This window comes from Coffea eugenioides, unplaced genomic scaffold (assembly GCF_003713205.1).
Source record: "Coffea eugenioides isolate CCC68of unplaced genomic scaffold, Ceug_1.0 ScVebR1_720;HRSCAF=1444, whole genome shotgun sequence".
NCBI lineage: Eukaryota > Viridiplantae > Streptophyta > Magnoliopsida > Gentianales > Rubiaceae > Coffea > Coffea eugenioides.
Genome location: NW_020864585.1, coordinates 34,895 through 53,463, shown reverse-complemented (window position 1 = coordinate 53,463; position 18,569 = coordinate 34,895). Strand labels below are relative to the sequence as shown.

The 18,569-nt window shown below is 35.7% G+C and overlaps 1 protein-coding gene across 1 annotated transcript; it reads left to right on the top strand.

Moving 5' to 3' along the window:
• Positions 1-8,328: 8,328 nt before the first annotated feature.
• Positions 8,329-10,667, top strand: LOC113758798 (probable indole-3-acetic acid-amido synthetase GH3.1). The gene is made up of 3 exons (XM_027301518.1): positions 8,329-8,609; positions 8,789-8,893; positions 9,016-10,667. The coding sequence occupies exons 1-3, from the start codon at positions 8,329-8,331 to the stop codon at positions 10,403-10,405; spliced, it is 1,776 nt and encodes a 591-aa protein (XP_027157319.1). The 3' UTR covers positions 10,406-10,667.
• The last annotated feature ends 7,902 nt before the right edge of the window (positions 10,668-18,569 follow it).

Below are 18,569 nucleotides of genomic sequence, written 5' to 3'. Positions count from 1 at the left end.
GCCAAAAAATGTGGTACAATTCATGCCCTCTCTGCTACAAGTACCTTAGAGCAAGACCAAACTTGGAATTTGACTGCACCTCATGCCACAACCGCATTCGTGTAAGCCCAGGGTATATGTCCTCTACTAAGAATTACATTGTTCACACTCCCCCACTTAAAATTCCTCCTACCTCTTTAGCTGACATTTAGTTTACTTAAAATGATCCGACATAAATTATTTATAATGGTAAATTTACTTGATGTTGACAACTGACTCATCATAACAGATGCAGATTGACAGTCCAGCTTACAGATCACACTGGTTCAATCACCTTTGATCTCAACGGCAATGATGCTGAGTAGCTGCTCCCTTTCACCATTGATGAAATCCAGAAGCAAGAAAAAGAGGTAAAGAAACAAATTTAACCTTAAACACACTTCAACCACATATAAGTAAAATCACTTTTATTCGCACACATCTTGTCTCATCCAACTAATCTAAGCATTGTAACAACCCATTACAGAAAAATTTGGATTACAACACCATTGAGGATTTTATCAAACAAAACAACTTAGTTTTGTTTGGTGAAGAAGACCCAAAATACATACAATTCAGCAGCTGCAGCCAAATACATAGCTATCATTGCTCATGTCAGAAACTCCACCCTAGAAGAGCTTGCAATCATAAGAAAGTACACTACCAACTATGGAACAACATCTGCATCTTGTAATACCGGAAGTGCAATAAGCGCAACTGAAGTAGCCGACAACCCAGACATCAACTCTAAAGGAACACAAATGGATGCTGCAATACAAGCGGTGGAGACAAAAAAAAGAGACAGCTCAACCACTTTGCCACCCTCACCGTCTACAAAGTCCAGTGAAGGAACCAGTGGTACAACCCCTGCAAAACAAAATGAAGAAACCACCAAGAAGCAACGTATCTGAATGCAGCCTATTATAGCATCTAAAAGATTTTACTACTATTACTATCACTAAATAAGTAGACATGCATAATGTCCTTTTGAACTATTCTATTATCTATCTGGATCATGGGAGACCTATTTGTCCGTACATTTTTGGGAATTTGCTGCATCTACTTATTTGTCTTTAGGAACTTGTTGATTCTATTATTGGGTGGCTCTTATGTTGTTTGTCTCGTAACCGTACCTGCCTTTAATTATTTCGCACAGTGTACTATTTTTAATTTAGCGAAAACACTTCTTTACCCACAGGCACCAAACACCCACGCGATACGTGGGCACTCCCCTAGTTTTAATGTAAAATATTGACAAGTTATGGTAACTTATCGTTACCGAAGCATTTTCCTAAACTATTGTATCAAGGAAAAGTAAGCTAGTCACTAGCCGTAGTGCATTTCTAGTATGATGACGGAGCAATTTTGGAAGAGATAGCAGAAAATGGTTTTTTTAAGCACTCGAATCATTAGTTTCACAAAATAACCTTTGGCAAATAGTTTGTAGCATGAAATTCAAGAACAAATAAAGCCAGTACAAATAATTAAGATGTTAAATGAGAAATGGAAGACTTTTTATTTAGCTCAGTAGTTCTTGATTAATGGTAGCAAAATTTAGTAATTTTGCATTTCAATTCCATTTCTTGATTACATTTGCATTTATAATGCAAAAATGATCTAGAGAGCCATATTTTTTCAGTTTAATGCGATTTTTGAAAAAAGCTTTCAATTAAAAAGTTACACAAAAATATGAGTATAGGGAACTAAACTATAAAATGATAAACAAAATAACATTTAATCATTCGAGCAAAATTTACAAAGAATGATTGTTCACTTTGCTATTTCGCAGCACAAAATAGATTCTAAAGTACTCTAATCATCATTTTAGCAAAATAACTAGTGAAAAAATATTTCTAATACGAAATGGCACAACAATTCAATGAGAACAAATAATTTGAAATCTTTAACACGAAATTATTGGCAAATTTTTGTAATATCACACCATTTGTCAATGATGATGTAAAAGTGATCCTAACGTTTTGAATCTCAAATTTCATTCGATTGATTAGTTATAAAACTTTCATCCAGAGAGAGGCATACAAATTTTATGAGTACAAGTAGTTAAACTAATGTATCAAGAAAGGTAAGCTAGTTACTTGCCGTAGTGTATTTCTTGTGTAATGATAATGAAATTTTAGAAGGTGACAGCAGAGAATGGATTTTTAAATCCCACAAAATAACTGTTGGCAAACAATTTGAAATGCAAAACTGCAGAACAAATGAATGAGTAAATATAATTAAGCTATTTGCATTTATAATGCAAAAATGATCTAGAGAGCCATATTTTTTCAGTTTTTTGAAAAAAGCTTTCAATTAAAAAGTTACACAAAAATATGAGTATAGGGAACTAAACTATAAAAATGATAAACAAAATAACGTTTACTCATTCGAGCAAAATTTACAAAGAATGATTGTTCACTTGGCTATTTCGCAGCACAAAATAGATTCTAAAGTACTCTAATCATCATTTTATCAAAATAGCTAGTGAAAAAATATTTCTAATACGAAATGGCATAACAATTCAACGAGAACAAATAATTTGAAATCTTTAACACGTAATTATTAGCAAATTTTTGTAATATCACACCATATGTCGATGATAATGTAAAAGTGATCCTAACCATTTGAATCTCAAATTTCATTCGATTGATTAGTTACAAAACTTTCATCCAGAGAGAGGCATACAAATTTTATGAGCACAAGTAGTTAAACTAATGTATCAAGAAAGGTAAGCTAGTTCACAGGTTGTCGAACCTGTGCAATAATAATTGCCTACTCGAGAAAAATACAATTTTTGTATATCGTAGTGAGCATGGTCGATTCCACAGGGATTGAGAGTAATTCGTTTCTTCTAAAGTTCAAGTTATGGGGGGTTTTATAGAAATTAACAATAAACTATGCTAATCGACTATTGCAATTAAATAAAAATTAAATGGAAAATTATGAAAACTCAAATAGTATTGGACAAACTCTCGTCAAGAAGTAATTTCGGAAATGGTTCTCCTAATTGATTATTGATGGAAGAATAATCCCATTTATGATCTGATAAATAAGTTATAACTACCGAGTGAGCGATGACAGTCAATTTCTCCTTAATCATCGATAGTTAAGGTACGACTGTTGGCTTTTGCCCTAATTGCAAAATAACCCTAGGTACGACCGTAGAATTCAATTTCACAATTACTTTAAGATTTAGAGAAACCCTGTTCCAATCAAATAACACGCTATGAGGATTGTTTACAAATTAGCCCGTATATTTCCCTGATACAACTCCAATTATGTCAGTTACCACTAATTTAAAACACTCAAACAATTACGGATTTAATTATTCTAATTGGTTTTAGACTATTGAATTAATCTAACATCTGAGTCCAGGATAATTGAATAATACAACAACCATAAGAAAATAAAACAGGAAATAGACGAATACTAAAAAATAATGGGAAAAGTAAAATCAATTTGATCTCATAATTTAAGTTGAATCAAATCCTCCACTATTTCTTGACTAGAAGTAGAGACTTAATTCATCTCCATTGAAAACAATTCACGCGAAATTGTAGAGCTATTAGTTGACGGCATTCTTCGCAAGAAATCTCAAAATCCAATATAATCAAAAGCAATGAATAGTCAGCCGAGAAAAGAGACAGCCGAAAAGTCCAAAAACCAAAAAAGTAATCAAAAAGTTGTCTGACGACTTCTTCCTACCGAATTTTCTACTTCCCATCCGGCTACTAAGAGGAATACAGGGAAAGAGTCCTACTCGGATTTTTCCTCGTCTGCCGCCCTTTTGGCCTATAAATAAGGAAACAAAATTCACTTTAGTCTCCGGTTTCCTACCACTACTTAAATTCTTTTACTAATTGCTATAGGAATTAATCCTGCATATCTCATGTTCACCAAGGACATATGACCAGCTATTGCATCAATTGATAGACTTTGTGATCCCGCCTTGCAATTCTGGATGTCCCGCATCAATTAGCAATTATAGTGAGAATTCGCACCTTTTTACGATATTTTGTTCCAACTCCCTGCGATAAGCACAAATGTCAAAAATGAATAGAATCCACCAACTAATGCACAATTACTAAGCTAATAGGAGGAAATTAATTATAAAATAAATGACAAAATTGCGACCTATCACTAGTTACTTGCGGTAGTGTATTTCTTGTGTAATGATAATGAAATTTTAGAAGGTGACAGCAGAGAATGGATTTTTAAATACTCTAATCGTTATTTTCACAAAATAACCGTTGGCAAACAATTTGTAATGCAAAAACAACAGAACAAATGAATGAGTAAATATAATTAAACTATTTTCATTTATAATGCAAAAAATTTAAATCACTTTAAAGTAGATTCACTGTAGTCTTCCGCATCCAAAAAGACTTCAATGTGCATACATACCATCACTGTTATTTTGCATATTCATTACCATCTTCCATATCCATTGTCATCTACAATCTTAAGTTGGCTCAACCACTTTAAAAGGTAGAGGTATTATGCAAGGCGTTACGCATTTTTTAGGTTCTTAATATAGGGGCATAAGCCCCGAGGCGTGGGGCATGAGTCCCAAGGATTTGGATATTTAATAAGAAAATAAAAGTAATATCTATAGAAGATATATATATATATATATATCTGAAAAATTTGGGGTTAATTCAATGTTTGTATAGGATAAGTTTCAACAATATCAAAGCTTGAGGGGTTTTAATAGCAAATAAAAGCATCCCAACCCTATATCCCACTCTTAACATCGCCGCCGCACGCATTAGTCCATGACTCCTACTAGTACTTTATTTCGGACTCTTAATCTCTTTGCTTGTCTTCTGATCAAGTCTCTTTACATCAGTTGCTTAATCGTTTCCATTGTTTTTTTTCGATTTTTCTTGGAGTGAATTGCCAAAAAGGTTACTAAACTATTAAGTAAGACACAAGTTAGTCACTAAACTTTTTTTGTGGCCACAAATATCACTAAACTGGCAAAAACGGGTCAATAAGGTAATTTTGTCAAATTATACTCTTAAAACAGCCCCTTGCCAAAGGTCATTTTGTCAAAAAAGGTCATTGATTTTTAATGATTTACCGGTTGTTTTATCAGTAGAATTTGACAAAATAATTTTGATGGTTAGTTTTTACCAGTTTAACGATCTTTATGACTGCAAAAATTAAAAAGTTTGATAACTGATCCATGCCATACTTATTAGTTTAATACTTATTAGTTTAATGACTTTTTAATCATTCGCTCTTTTCTTGTGATCATTCCATCTTTCATGACTGGCTTCCTTCTTCTATGCCTTTTAAAGCTGTGGGGTAAGAGTTTAATGCCCCGAGAGCCGTTTCATAAGATTGGGCACTGTTGGGTGTACAGCTAGTTGGACCATCCCCTCCCCCAGCTCGACGCCCCAAGATGTTTTACCCTGTGTTTTAAAATTTGAACCGGATAACGATTCAGACAAGTTTAACGGTTAAGGGTTAAAGGGTTTTGACTGGTCATATCAATACAAAAAACTAGATTATGTCAATAATAGATTTTACTTTAAATCAAATTTCCATGTAAAATAACTAAAAGAACGTTAAAATCAAGAAATATATATTTATAAAATGTTTGATGCTTCAAGCTATTTAACAAGAAAATACAACCAATAAATTAATCAAGTAGCAATTATACAATTTGATTTATACTCTATAAGTTTAGAATTAAGTTTTGGGGCATATTTCAAGAACAAACTACAATTTATGACTGTCATATTGAGTTATAAAATATTTCTCAGCGTATTAACAGTTTTCAAAAAGTCTAAGAGTCAAACCAGAAAATTAGAAAAACCTTGTAACCCGTACTACTTTTCCTACTATTTCTTCTCCCACGAAGCCAGCCACTCTTAGTCTTCTCCTGGTTTGAATTTTCTCCTTCTAGTTTTAGCCTGATGCTTCACGTAACCAACCACTCTTACTCGTCTCCTGGTTGTATACTATCCTGAAAGAAAGATGAATTGGGGACTAAACTGAAAGAAAGATGAATTGGGGACTAAGGGTATGTTTGATAACATAAAAAAGTGTTGAAACTGAATCTTTTCAAACATTCAAATGTTTTGAGCGTTTGATAAATGAAAATCTATCTATTGAACTTGTTAAGCAGTGTTGAACTTGTATATATTTTTTTCAACACAAGAATCCTAATTGAATGCTTAATTTTGATAAGAATTAATAGAATTACTTCAACTACCTTATCTTATCTACCAAATCTACCATTGTTAGTTAATTATATTCAAAATTGTTACCTAATTAAATAACCTGATATTCTCTATCTAACGATTTTTTGTTCCTTTTTTCTCCCTTTTTAATGATTTTCACATCTTCTCCATACTTTTCATAAAATATATTTCATCTTTTATATTAATTTGATTTAAAAATAAATATTATCATTTTCATACCTAATAATTTTAAGTTAATTAAATCATAGGTTCTATTTCTTTTTTGAATGAAAAGATATAAGGGCAAAATTATCAAATTAAACTTATTAAGCATTCAGTTATAAATATTTATTAAACAGTATAAATATATTTAACATTAAAATTTAGACATTCATATATTTCTTTTCAGTGCTTAAAATTCAGCAAATTAATTATTTCAATATTCAAATTTCAGAATTCAGGCTTCAGAATTTAGATTCAGCTTTTATCAAATGGAACCTAAGAAAGAGAGATTAAATTGGTATTTGCAATAATGTGGGCAGTCTTGCCGCTGTTTCCTTTTTCTATTTTTTCTTTAATATTGCACCCTCAAATTTGATAATGGATTGATACTGCCTAATTTGGTCTATAATGCGATTACCTAGTTTTGGATTTTTTTTTCATGGTGATAAATACTTATAAGCATACCAAACATCATATATGTGTATCAACAACACTAGTTATACCCACCAAGGTTGGTAAAACTCATCAACCAGACAGATGGTTTTTTGGTAAAACTCATCAACCAGACAGATGGTTTTACATTTTACTAGAATAGGTTTAGTCTTTAAATTAATAATTTTGCCTTGGTTAGTCTCTAAATTGTCGATTTTTAACCAATTTGATTCTTTTAATCCATTGAATGAGTATCTGGTGATTTCTTTATTATTTGTGTAAACATGTAATCATGTTCAATTCTGAAAAATATTGAAAAGTTCACAGAATGGATTGAACCAATTAAATAAGGATTAGTTACATATGAACCCCTATAATTTTGTATAATGCCAGATGAGCTCCTAAGATTTCAAAATAGCATATAACCCCCTGTTATTTAATGAAAAGTGAAAATGAACGAAATGTATAACCAGTTATGACTATTAGACTACATGCACTCTAAAAATCTATGTGATAAAATAATAATATCGAGTTAATTCTCTTATTATTTTCATAAATATCCACTTTATCCGCTGTAATTTTTACTTTTATCCACATAAACCCTCTATAGTTTTGTACAAGTGGTTAAGTTGTTGTTTGATTTCGTATTTAAGTAAGTGCACTAATGGCATTTCAGTAAATGACATTGCATAGGCTATTTCCCATTAAATTTACAATTTACATGAAACCAGAGAGGAATGGAAGTTATTAGTAATTTACCCATTCAATAATGAAGAACCCGAGTGAGAAACGCGTTTTTTCTTTTCTTTGTTTTGGAGGTTGCATAACTTGCATTTTGGGTTTGGGTATTGGGACCACTTTACAAATTAAGGTTGACAAGCTAACAAAATTTTCGTCCAAAATGTCTAACAGTTTAATTCGATCACTCAGGTTTGATTGCACATTTCTCTCTCTCTCTCTCTGTATATATATATATATATACACCGCAACGGAGCTTCGTTCCAACACTCTGGTGCCCACTCTCTGTCCCATTTTTTATGATATTGACTATTTCTCTTCATAAATATCATGTTTTATTCTTTTTTGTTTCCTTAAGATCCAATAACTATTAATTAAGTAAAAAATTAAATACAACAACCTCAAAAAAGTTAAATAGAATAGAAAATTAAAAAATACAGCAGAAAGTCATAAAAAATTCTCATTTTTTAATGCATTTGGATTTTGTTGAGTTGTAAATTTTGTGTATTACTCAATTAATAGTATGCGATCTTAAGAAACAAAAAAGAATTAAAACATTGATGTTTATGAAGGAGAAAATAGTATATATAAAAAGTGGGACAGGAAGAGTGGACAGGGATGTGGACAGAATATCCGTGCGATATACACACACACACACACATGTATATCCCTAAACTACATCTACATCCCATAATCCCTCCTTTTCTTTAACATTCTTCAAGTCATAATGGAAACTAATTGGAATACGGAGGCTCTAGAGTTCATTGAAGAGGTGACCAAAAATGCTGGTCAAGTCCAGAAGATGGTCTTGGCAGATATACTAAAACAGAATGCTGAAACTGAGTATCTACAACGATTCAATCTTGATGGTGCAACTGACACTAAGACATTTACATCCAAAGTTCCATGTATTACTTACGAGGATATTCGGCCTGAAATTCAGCGTATGGAAAACGGTGATCGTTCCGCCATCTTGACAGCTCTACCTGTTTCTGAATTTTTGCTCAGGTGAATTTTGTTACCTATATACACCATAGGTTCTTCAAGAATTTTTTTTTCACTGTTTGATATGCAAACCAGTTTCCTTAAAAGACTGCTAGTAAATAATTTTTTCATATTTGATTAGTTAAAGTTAAGCACCTTCTTGAATTTTTTTGTACTTAGCCACAAATTTTTAACTTTTTCAGCTCTGGGACGACGACATCAGGTAAAAGAAAACTGATCCCTATGCCCGAAGAAGAATGGAATCGTCGTCAGGTTCTATCAAGTCTTCAGATGCCAGTCATGAACACGTAAGACAAATTAATCCATTAAAGTCATGTATAGAAATGCCAGTCATGTATATATGTATGTATGCATGCATGTGTATATATATATATATATGTATGTATTTATTTATTCCTCCATAAGACAGCTATGTTCCAGATTTGAACAAGGGAAAAGGGCTGTATTTCTACTTTTCATGGCCAGAGACAAGGACCCCAGGAGGACATATGACACTAACAGCCCTTGCTAAATACTACAGAAGTGAACACTACAAGAACCAAAGACGTGATCCCTACACCCAATACACAAGCCCCTATGAAAGTGTCCTGTGCACAGATTATGTCCAAAGCATGTATGTCCAATTGCTGTGTGGGCTCTATCAACGCAAACAAATCAACCGGGTTGGTGCTTCTTTGGCTTCAGCACTACTCCGAGTCATTAAGTTTTTTGAACTCAATTGGCAAGATTTGGTTCATGACATTAGAGTTGGATCACTCAATCCCAAAATAACTTACGAGCCACTTCGAGAATGCATGGCTCGAATCATGAAATCCGATCCAGAACTTGCAGATTTTTTAACCAGTGAGTGCTCTGGAGAGAATTGGGAAGGAATTATTCAAAGAATTTGGCCTAATGCAAAGTATCTCGAAACTTTAATCACTGGTTCAATGATCCAATATGCTACCTCCCTCGATTATTATAGCGGCGGGCTACCCATTTCAACTGCCAAGTATGCATCCTCTGAGTGTTGCTTCGGAATTAACCTCAATCCCATATCCAAACCCGAAGACGTGTCATTTACTTTCATGCCAAACTTAGCCTATTTCGAATTTATACCGCAGGAACATCATTCTTCCAAGATGGATATCGGTAATAGTACTGTTACAACTCCTGACCTTATTGATCTTGTGGATGTAGAAGTTGGCAAGGACTATGAAGTCGTGATTACTACATATGCCGGATTGTACAGGTATCAAATGGGCGATATACTTAGAGTAACAGGATTTCACAATTCGGCACCAAAATTCAAGTTCTTGAGGAGGAAAGGTGTGCTATTGAGCATTGAAGGGGATAAAACAGATGAGGTTGAGTTACAAATGGCTATGGATAATGCATCCCAAATTCTCCAAGCATACAATGTAAGCTTGGTTGATTATACGAGTCATGCAAGTAAAAAGATAGCTCCAGGGCATTATGTTATATATTGGGAGTTGTCAGTTAAGGACTCGGACAAGAATGTACAAAGTGATGAGGCTATCAGCCGTTGCTGCCAAACAATTGAGAACTCATTCAGCTTAATATACAAACAATATCGAGTACACGGAGCAATTGCAGCACTGGAAATTCGTGTGTTAAAGAATGGTACATTTCAGGATCTTGTGGAGTTTGCTGTCTCTAGAGGGGCTTCTATTGGTCAATATAAGGTGCCTAGATGTGTAGAAACTGGACTAGTCTTAGAGTTTCTTGATTCGAGAGTAGTTTCCAGTCATTTCAGCCCATGTTTGCCTTCTCTGGCTTCAGAAGAATCTGAAGAGTGACTCGTGGATATTAGAAAAAATATGTAGCATTTCTTATTGTTTCTTTACTGTCAAAGTGTACTATTTTGGAGCTATTAATCCTAATATCATGGGTGACCTTCCTAGTTACTAGATCAACCTGCTATAATAATTTCATAAACACCTAGAGAAGAGAATAATACTGGTGTCAACTCACTTTTCCTTGCTTAAAATTACAAGGAACCAAGTGCCTGAATTTGTTGTGTAGACTTGTCATGGCTTTTATTAACATCTCTTCTTGAAATGATTCTGCGTAGACATGATATTCTATTCACAAATTGTATGTTGCAAGTCTGAATTTCTTCTTACAGTAAGGTGGGATTGAAATTCAAATCATGTACCTACAATTGAAGGATGTCTCTAATGTTCATTATAAGTTTAATGTGCTTATGATGTTAATATTCATTCCACTTTATTAATTTGACAATTTATCCTACGGCATGTGTGAGTTTTGTGTCATGTATACTATTCTTAACGGTTAAGCCTAAAGAGAAAACATTGGGTGCTGTCCATTGGTGATCAGACCTAAGTTTATTTTATGTCCAAAGTTTACGTTCAAGGTTTGACTTTGTTAGCTTTTATTAGAAGACTACACCAGTCGGCCATTCTCTTTCAAAATTAGTTGATTAAAAAACATGATTAGACACCAGCAAAAGTTTCAAGAATCAGAATCACCTCTTACGATATTTGGTGCTAATTAAACTTCAGTTTTGATTCTCATAGCAAGAGTGGTTGAAAGTAGGGATTTTCTGAGTGTAAGTTTGTAATTCTTTCTCATAAAATAAAATGCTAAAATTTTTCCATACAACTTTTGCTAAAACTCAACAGAGGTCAGAGAATTTTCAATAAATGTTAAGCTAACGTATTAATTGCCACCAACTTCAATAAATTTTCTCTTTTGCTCCTTTGTTAGCTGACCAAGTCACGTTGTTATTATTTTTTCATTTTTGGTACAACATCCAAGCCGATTTCAAATTTGTTAAATAGGGGATGGGAAATAAATTATTTAAACCTTTTTCTACTAAAATTGTTGCAATCCTTAATTTACATTTTAGCTAAGTTAGGCCCTATTTGATAACTCAATTCAGCACTTGAATTGAATGGATTTAAATTTTAATATATTTAGACATGTTTGATAATCAAAAATTGAAAATCCAAGTTAATTACACGGTACTGAATTTCATAGGCAAAACTTGTTTCAAAAAATAAGCGATAAACTATTTACTTATTACTGAATCTAATATATACTTAAATGTATCTAATTTTATACTTAACAATTCAGTAATTTAATGGATTCAAACTTTAGATTTCAATTTTCGAGTTTTAGTTTTATCAAACGCACATCTTGGAACTATCATTTTTAATTGATTTAGTCCTTTTAACCAAAATACATCAAAATTGAATTCTTTTTTACCAACAGCAACCTTCAACTTATAAACTAATCTCATCACTTACTCAACGATTAAGTCTTTTATAATCAATAACTAATACAAAAGGAACAGAAGCACTGTGGCGCCCCAGCCACCCCACCTCCCCTTGGGAAGGGTGTAGCAGAACACTTGTCTGGGTCTCGCCAAGACTCAATTTGCAAACTTAATAGAAGTAAATATTACTTCAAAGTTTCAACAAGGTAAACTCTTACAGCCTTAGAATAGCAAATACAAACCTTTACATGTACAAAAGTTGCCTACCCATAAGAAGTTAGATCAACTTAATACTCAAAATAGCTCCAGAAGCATTCAACTACCAAAAAATATCTACACAGCTCCAACTCCCAACTAAACTCCTGCACTTCCGGCGTATACCTTACACAAAATTTTGCAGAAAACATTTTAAAAGGACAGTGAGCTAAAGGCTCAGTGAGGCCATGATGTGTGTGAGCATGGTTTCATTAAAAATTTTCAAACTCAAAGATTAGTATTATTAAAAAAAAATAACTGTATGTATTCTCAATACTACTATGTGTAGTATTATGGTAAGTTTTTACAAAAAATGAACACCCATAATTCACATAGTATATATGAATAGACTAATCTACCAGAAGCGATACAATTCAGTTTTTGGCATGATAACGGTGTTATGCATCAATAGACAATAGTATCAAGAACAGTAACAAGGCGCAACCTCCTTATCACAACATGTGCGCTCTTGATCCCAAACACTCCACCGTATCGGTTTATATCAGTTTCATTAAATGCGCGCATCAATCTCGGCACAAACATGTAGAAGCCCTTATGCACCTACATGTCGGGTTGCTTTGTCAAGATAGCCAAAACCAATCGACTAAGTCCATTACCAGCTCATAGCATTTTGACTAAACTTGACATGGGCCCTAGTAACAACAACAGTCATCAATGGTACCATGTTTAACAATAATCACGGCGACCAGAGTATAAATCAATACAAATTTAAACACCAATTTAGTAACGAGTGAACCACATTCTAGAGGCACAGAAATTTCATCACCAAAAACATGCATTTGGCAGTATAATAATAATATTTTATTTTCGAAAAACTGACTTTTTGGACACTCACACTTTAGTTGTTCCTTTTCTTTTCATAGTTATTCCTCTATGTTTGTTCAATTACAACTTGCCACAACATGAATCAGAGTTCAATTTCAAAAAAACAAGTCCTAAAACCCAAGTCAAGCTTAGATTCCTTGATTAGCATCAGAACCTACTGGAAAATAACAGAAACAAAGTATCATTAAACCATGAGCATCTCAACTACAAGTAGAGTTGATTTTCAGCTGACTTTAGAGCTGCACCAAATTCTTTATATCTAGAACTAGGGCCAAATATTTACACTCACAAGAAGCCCTAAAAATCTAGTTTATAATGCAACCAACGGTGGTCAACTCCAACTTTCCTACACCAAGTTATGGCCAATTTCCCAAGGCTGCTCAAGGATGACTGTAAAATCTGCTGCTATAGTACTCAAATAAACTAATACAACTCAAGCTATATTTGCCAAAAAACTGTAAAATTTGTACCTTTAGAAACTAGACTCAGGGCACTACAAATCTCCAGAGATGTCATTGTGACAGCCCCACCTTCCCCTAAGGCGAACCAAAGGGGTTAGCGAACTGCCTGCCCAGCTCTCGCCAGGACTAACGGTTCAGTTTAGAGCGATCTAATACGTTCCGGAACTTACAATCGCGCGTAAACAAGTCAAAATGTCAAAAATAAAAAAAATGAAAACAGAGTCGGCCATGAATAGTAACCGACACGTCAAAATCCAACCAAACATCAAGCAAATATTTATATATTGAAATTAAGCATATACAATCCAAAGTGACATACAAAAGTTATTCAAAAGTGGATACATGTATGGTTTGCCAAATCAAAAGAGAAACGGACCCAAAAGTACATTTAGTGTTTCAGTCAAGGAGCTATACAAAAGATATGTCCATCTAGCTCAATTCGGCAACCAACTATCAAATCCAGTCCAAAAGGATTTATTTTCCTGTAAGGAAAACAAAAGGAACAGAAAGGGGTGAGCTTGCGCTCAATGAGGTACCAGACATATAGCAGTAAAATCATGGCATTTCACATTTAACAAATCAGGTACACCGTGCCAGATGTAAAGTAAAGGAACCAATGATTCAAATAGGAAGGGATACAGGTGGCTCTCAGGAGCCAAATTCCCATTTTGCGTCACCAAAGTTTGATCGAAATAATAGTTTGACACTCCGTCAACGCTAAAGGAGTATCCAATACCGTAGACTCCACTTTCTCCGATTCCTTCCACCTCACATACCCCTACCGGGCCCGAATCCAATCAGATCAGAAATGGTAATACTCGAGTATACCGGAATCAAGGTCTCAATACCCAAAAACATCCCAACAGACTACCGTGGTTCGTTATCTAATCGACCAGGCCCTTGCCGGCCGACTCGAGTAACTAGCCACAGGTGTTGAGCTCAGAGGTCACAGAAAGGTCGTTGGATACAAGCTTCCAAACGGACGTCAGAACAGATATAGAGTACAGATACAGATACAAACAAGATTCAGATTCGCACCAAAATTTGGCATATGAACAGACAAGAAAACGAGTGTGATAAAGTACACGCCTCGTCTCAATCCAAAATAAACACGGATAGCTTCAGTCGTTCATATCACAGAGTTCGCACGTACAGAAAATCGAAGTTAAACAAACAAGTGAGGGGAGTGTACACTTACACCGGTTCAAGTACAGATACTCTCAAAAGTTGGTTCACTTTAGATTGGCTTTAATCGCCAAGAAACGCTAAATAATTGCAAGTAAACAAGTGAAGGTTTCACCATCCAGATCGAGTAACGGAATGCACAAGTGAGGCTCGACTACACGTTGTATGCCTCGCCAAATAATTACTAATGCAAGGGTGCAAAACATGATTTTTGGAAACGAAAAGATAACATGAAAACCTAGGCACAAACAACCCAAAAGCCCTCCATTTCTACCAAAAGGCAATTCAAACTTAAAGGAACCAAACGGCCTAGAAAATTGGACAGCATTTTCCCTAAATTTGCTTACTTTTCCAGCCGTCATGGCTTTATTATTTCCTCAGCCAGCCCCAAAGTCACACACAAAATAAGTTCATTCAATAGCCGTTCAGTAAGTTCCAAGTAGTACAAGTACAATTTAAGTTAGGGAAAAGTCCGGAAATGAAAGTCAAGCCCTAAAATATTCAAATAAACACAATAAGACTCGATTACAAGTCATAAACCAATTCCAAATACCACCAAAATAGGGATCCATAAGAATGTATAAGCACTAGAGTAAACTAGGAAAATCCGGAAATGGAATTAACTCTAACCCGAAAAAAAATAGTTTTTGCCATCATTTTGTGGTTTTGGTACCATTGGCACTACACTTATCGGATGGAGGTGCAAGATACACCGTTTCGAATCTAAGAGATAGGGCTACAATGTTGAAGAAGGCTACTCAGCTCAGTTTCGAGTTTAACCAGGTCAAAAATGCAAGATACTAAACCAGAACCGCAAAAACAGGTTTACAAACCGCATTCTGGTTCAAACATCATAAGTCAGGCTACTTAAGTCCAAAATAGGTAATTCCAAAGCTATCCGAAAGATAAGACATCAGGATACAATTTATCAGAAGGCACCAACAACCAAATCAGAATCATTCCTAACCAAATTAACCAATTACAGAAGCAATTCTCAAGTTCGGGTAAAAACAGGGCGCAGGGGTATTTCAGTCTTTTCTCAAGCTACGTTGTTCCGATTGACCTGAAAGTTTGCAGGCATCTCTAAAATATCATTCCCTACAACTTTTATGTTTTAACCCAAGGTCAATTCAGCCCCTAGCTATGAGCTACAGTGCCAGGCAGAATGTAAGAACATGAAACCCTAGGTTTCCAATTTTCCTTCCAAAACAGAAATTTCTTGCAATTAACCACCAAATATACCTTCTAGTTTCATTCTATATCATTTCCAATCATCATACATAGCCACACCATAACAATCATATTAAAACAGAAAATCACCAATAATTATAAAACTTCACCAATTCAACCAAAAATCAAGATATAATCCATAAACTTACATCTTAAACTACCACCAATCATGAATTAAAATCATTAGATGGAGGAGAGGGGTTCCTTCACTACTCACCTTAGCAACACAAGAGAGAGAGCAACTAGTCACCTTAGCTTTCCAAACAACTTCACAACCAAGCTTAACTCCGCCAAACTAAGAGGTTTTATGGAGTAATTGGAAGATTAATCGGTTTAATTGAAAGATTGGGCAAGATTGAAGACAAAATTGTGGAGAGTTTTCTTTTCTTTTGTTACTTGAAGAGGCCGGCCAAGAGAGGGAGAAAAATGGTGAATTTTTGGTGAATTTTGATATTAATTTGGTAAAGGCATGAATAGTGGTCAAAATGGCAAGATTTAATCACATGGTGACACTTGTCACCCCATTAAATGCATGAATATCCTTTTGTTCCCTCTCACTCTAATCCATAAGGTATCCTCTAATTATCTCCTAGCACCCGATAATTTAAGCCCAATATCCAAAACTTACCTAATTGGCCGAATTTTTCCGAATTTTCGCTACTAGCGGGTCCCACGTCCGGCATACGCTCTTAATTTCTCAAACCTAACCGATACTAGAAAAATCATCTAAAAATTCTATTGACTCATTAAAATTATCTAGCAATTTTTCCTAAGCAAGAAAATGCAGAAAACATGCCATTAAAGATAATAAAACCTAGAAAATGGGAAGGTTACGGGTTCTCACACTCTCTCACCCTTAAAAGAATTTCGCCCTCGAAATTTTCTTATCAACGGAATCTATCAAAATCTAAGGTACCCAACGGACCATACCTTCGACGTCCTTAGATGAGTCAGGACCTTGATGGTGTTCTAAAGAGTACACCTGAGCCGGTACCTTGGATCCAGTCCCTTCCTTTTCCGACTGTCCAGGGTTAGTCTTAATGGGTTGCGGGGTCCCTTTTCCTTTTCGCAATTGAACTGGGCAGTCAGCAATCCGATGATCGGCACTTCTACAGCGTAGACATTTTCCTTCTTTCTTCCAACAATCTGCCTCCGTATGATTTGGCCCTCCGCAATATCCACAGGGACCACGAGTAGCAGAGACCGGTCCCCCCTGAGATACATCACGCGATACCCCTGGTTGTCGTACTCCCCCATTTCCCTTTCCAATCTTAGGGGACGTACTTGTACCTTCTTGCTCAGAGCTACTCCCAGGAAAGCCCCTTTTCTTGGCTTGGAAGTTTTTCACCTGTAGCCTCGCATTCTCTACTCGTTGTGCCTTCTCCACTGCATCGCTGAAGGTGTTAATTTGGGCTACCGCGAGGTCCTTCTGGATTTCTACGTTTAGGCCCTGGACAAATCGCCGTATTCTTCGTTACTCGATCATGATGAGTTCGGGCGCAAATTTTGATAGACGGGTGAATTGGCTCTCGTACTCCGCTACAAATTGGGCCCCCTGACGAAACCGAATAAATTCATCATCCTTCCGCTCCTGAACTAGGGGAGGGAAAAATTTGGCATTGAATTCCCGCATAAAATTCACCCAGGTCCTGGGCATTTGTTCCCGTTCCCATTTTTGCCGAATAACGTTCCACCAGGAACGGGCCGCCCCTTCTAGTTGGAAGACGACAAAAGTCACCTGCCTTTTTTCGGTGTAATGTAGGGCTGCAAAAATATCCACCATCTTCTCGAGCCACCTTTCGACGACATCCGGGTCGGGCCTCCCAAGAAACTTGGGTGAAGCAAACTTTTGAAATCTTTCGAGAGCTCTGTCCTCGCTCTCGATATGGTTGCCAGGGTTTCCAGGATTAGGGTTCGGGTTTTGGCCCTGTTGCTGCACTACTTGTGCCAGCAAGTTGGTCATTTGCTGCATAGCGGCAGCTATTTGCACGTTGGGATCAACCCTCAGTTCAGGATTAGGTCCAAATGAGGTTTCCCCAGCACCCCTGTCCGGCGTGGGTTGCCTACGCTCGCGCCCACGTCCCCGGTCACTACGTGTTCCCTCCATTGATCTAAGTCAATCTAAGGTCGAGGTGCAAAGATAATATTAAAGATAATTATCAGCATAAGCAAATACCAAGAGGTACACATAGATCAAAAGCATACATACACACAAGTGGACCAAACCAGTCACACAGTAGCAGTCAAATAGAGACAAATATGAGAGATCCATGAAAGTAACGGGATCATCCGAAAGTACCATAGACAGACTAGGTCAAGAGTACAAAATAACTCACGAAAAGCTTTTCCCCCTCTAGGGCTCCGTCCATAATCTACGAGAACAACACCATCTAGATCTTAATCAAGGTTGATCACGCTTAACCACACCCGAACAAACCACACGAAATTCCATAGAATCGCCTTTCTAGTTCACCCAATCCTTTCTAACCTACGCTCTCATCTCTTTCGTATCCGGGCGCAAGAATCCCATCTAAGATAATTCACAACTCGAGCCGGCCGGTCCCAAGAGTAAATCATCCATATTATAGATTCCTACCCGACATACATCTCTATCTTCCTCAAGTTTCATGATAAAGATTTTTACACTTATAACATGCCTGGTTCATAACTTATGCTCAAAAGAGCACTTATACCTTTCGACGAATTCACGAAAGCAGGACCATAACACCACTTGGCCCCAAACTC